At 48.9% G+C, this 2082-nt stretch overlaps 1 protein-coding gene across 1 annotated transcript; it reads right to left on the reverse strand.

Moving 5' to 3' along the window:
• Nucleotides 1-291: 291 nt before the first annotated feature.
• LOC118749342 lies at nt 292-885 on the reverse strand. The gene has a single exon (XM_036484136.1). The coding sequence runs from the start codon at nt 883-885 to the stop codon at nt 292-294; it is 594 nt and encodes a 197-aa protein (XP_036340029.1).
• Between the last annotated feature and the right edge of the window lie 1197 nt (nt 886-2082).

The following is a 2082-nucleotide window of genomic DNA, read 5'->3' on the forward strand; positions in this document are numbered from 1 at the left end:
TTTTTTTCATAGTATTCTCGTGCTACAACCTCGTTCTTCTTCTTCTTCTTCTTCTCATTCTCCTTTTTTTTCTAAACTCCTTCCTCTTATCCTTTCCTTTAAGCTCCTTCTTCTTCTTTCTTTAAACTGATTTTTCTTCTTCTTTCTTTTGAAACTCCCTCTTCTTCTTCCCTCTTTTCTCTTATATTTTCTCTTTTTCTTCTCTCCCCTAAGGGTCTCCTTTTCATGGCAATCGCTCCCCTATTTGGCAATTGCCGAGCTATCACATTTCTGTCTATGACCGAAATTTACCTATTCTTCGCCTTGCGTCGAATTAGGCTCAGGTGCATGCCGGGGAAGGATTTTTGGTGACTCTGCCGCGTCGGCCTCTTCATCGTCGTAAAATGGCTTCAGCTCACTCAGATGTGCTGTTCTCCTCTTACCGTTGTGTACCTTGTCTAATTCGACGATTACTGGCGAAACGAAGTTCATCACTCGGTACGGCCCAGCATACTTCGGTGCAAGTTTTGCCCCGAAGTTTTCCGTCGCCTTCGATAGGTGATGCTCCTTCACCAGCACTCGGTCACCTACCACTGGTCGCCATTTCCTCCTGCGCAAGTTGTAATGACGCGCTTGCTCGATCGACGCTGTCTGCTGATTTCGCCTTACCATCTCAAATATCACTCGCATTTTCGTTGCCTTCGCCTCTGGTGTCGTCATCGTATGGCCTGTACCGAAAGTTTGTTCGTCGTAGAGGGCTTTTGGTGCTCGCGGCTCGCGTCCTTGCACTAAGAAGGCAGGGCTGTAGCCGGTGGCTTCGCAAACACTGGTATCAAGCGCTAGTGTCATTTCGGGTAGTAAGTCGTCCCAGTTTCGCTGTTCTTTTCCGGTAAACTGTGCAAGCATTCTCTTTATGTTGCGGTTGGCCCTCTCCGTCGGATTTTCTTGTGGCGTGTATGGTGCGGTGAGTTGATGCTTAACCCCGTACTCTCGTAGTAGCCGTTTGACCTCTCTGCTGGTGAATTGTGTTCCATTGTCAGTTATAACAATTTTCGGGACTCCAAATATAGCGAGTACGCGTTCTCGAAACGCTTTGTTAAGGCCTTCAGCTGTCGCCTTCCGTAGAGGCACAATTTCCACCCATTTGGAAAACTTGTCGATAAAGACTAGTACGGTTTTGGTTCCGTGCTTTGATCGTGGCAATGGTCCCACAAAGACTGCTCATACTGTAGCCCAAGGTTCTTCTGCGATCTGGGTCAGCATCTTTCCCGCAGCTTTCTGTTGGCTGGGCTTGTAAATCTGGCAGGTAGTACACTGTCGGACATACCTCTTTATGTCCCTGAACATTCCGGGCCAGTAGTAACGTGCCGTCGCTCTCGTTATCGTCTTGCGGATGCCCATGTGTACTGCGCTTGGACTATCGTGAACTTTCTTCAGTACTCTCTCACGTAGTGGCGCTGCCACGCATAGCTTCCACGGTATCGTGTCTTCATCATCCATCTGGACTGCGATGTGTCGATACAGTTCGTTGTTTACAATTGTGTAGTCCGGGAACTTTTCTGGTGTCCTCTTCACCTCTGCCATATTCTCGGTCAGCCACTTGCAGGCCGTTGCCTCTTTATCCTGCACTAATATGTTGAGCTGTACGTCTTGGGGTTGTCGTGACAGTGCATCGGCAACGACGTTCAACTTACCCTTGCGGTACTTTACATCGAATGTATGTTGCTGGAGTTCTAGTACCCATCTTGCAATGCGTCCTGAGGGACTCTCGATCGCATTCAGCCATTTCAAGGACAGGTGGTCGGTGATAACCGTGAATTCGTAACCCTCCAGGTACGGTCTCATTTTCCGTATAGCCCACACAATGGCCAGACACTTCTTTTCAGTCGCCGAGTAGTTTTGCTCTGCCTTGTTCAGCCGTCGACTAGCGTAGGCTATGACTCGCTCCGCGCCGTCTAACTCCTGTGTCAGTATTGCACCTAGCCCAAAGTCGCTGGCATCGGTTTGTAGCGTGAAATGCTGGGAAAAAAATCTGGACAGGCTAATACCGGTGCTTCCGTTAGTGCGCTCCTTAATTTGTCAAAGGCCGTCTGCTGCTCATTG

Source organism: Rhagoletis pomonella, unplaced genomic scaffold (assembly GCF_013731165.1).
Source record: "Rhagoletis pomonella isolate Grant_MI unplaced genomic scaffold, Rhpom_1.0 Rhpom_scaffold_00015, whole genome shotgun sequence".
NCBI lineage: Eukaryota > Metazoa > Arthropoda > Insecta > Diptera > Tephritidae > Rhagoletis > Rhagoletis pomonella.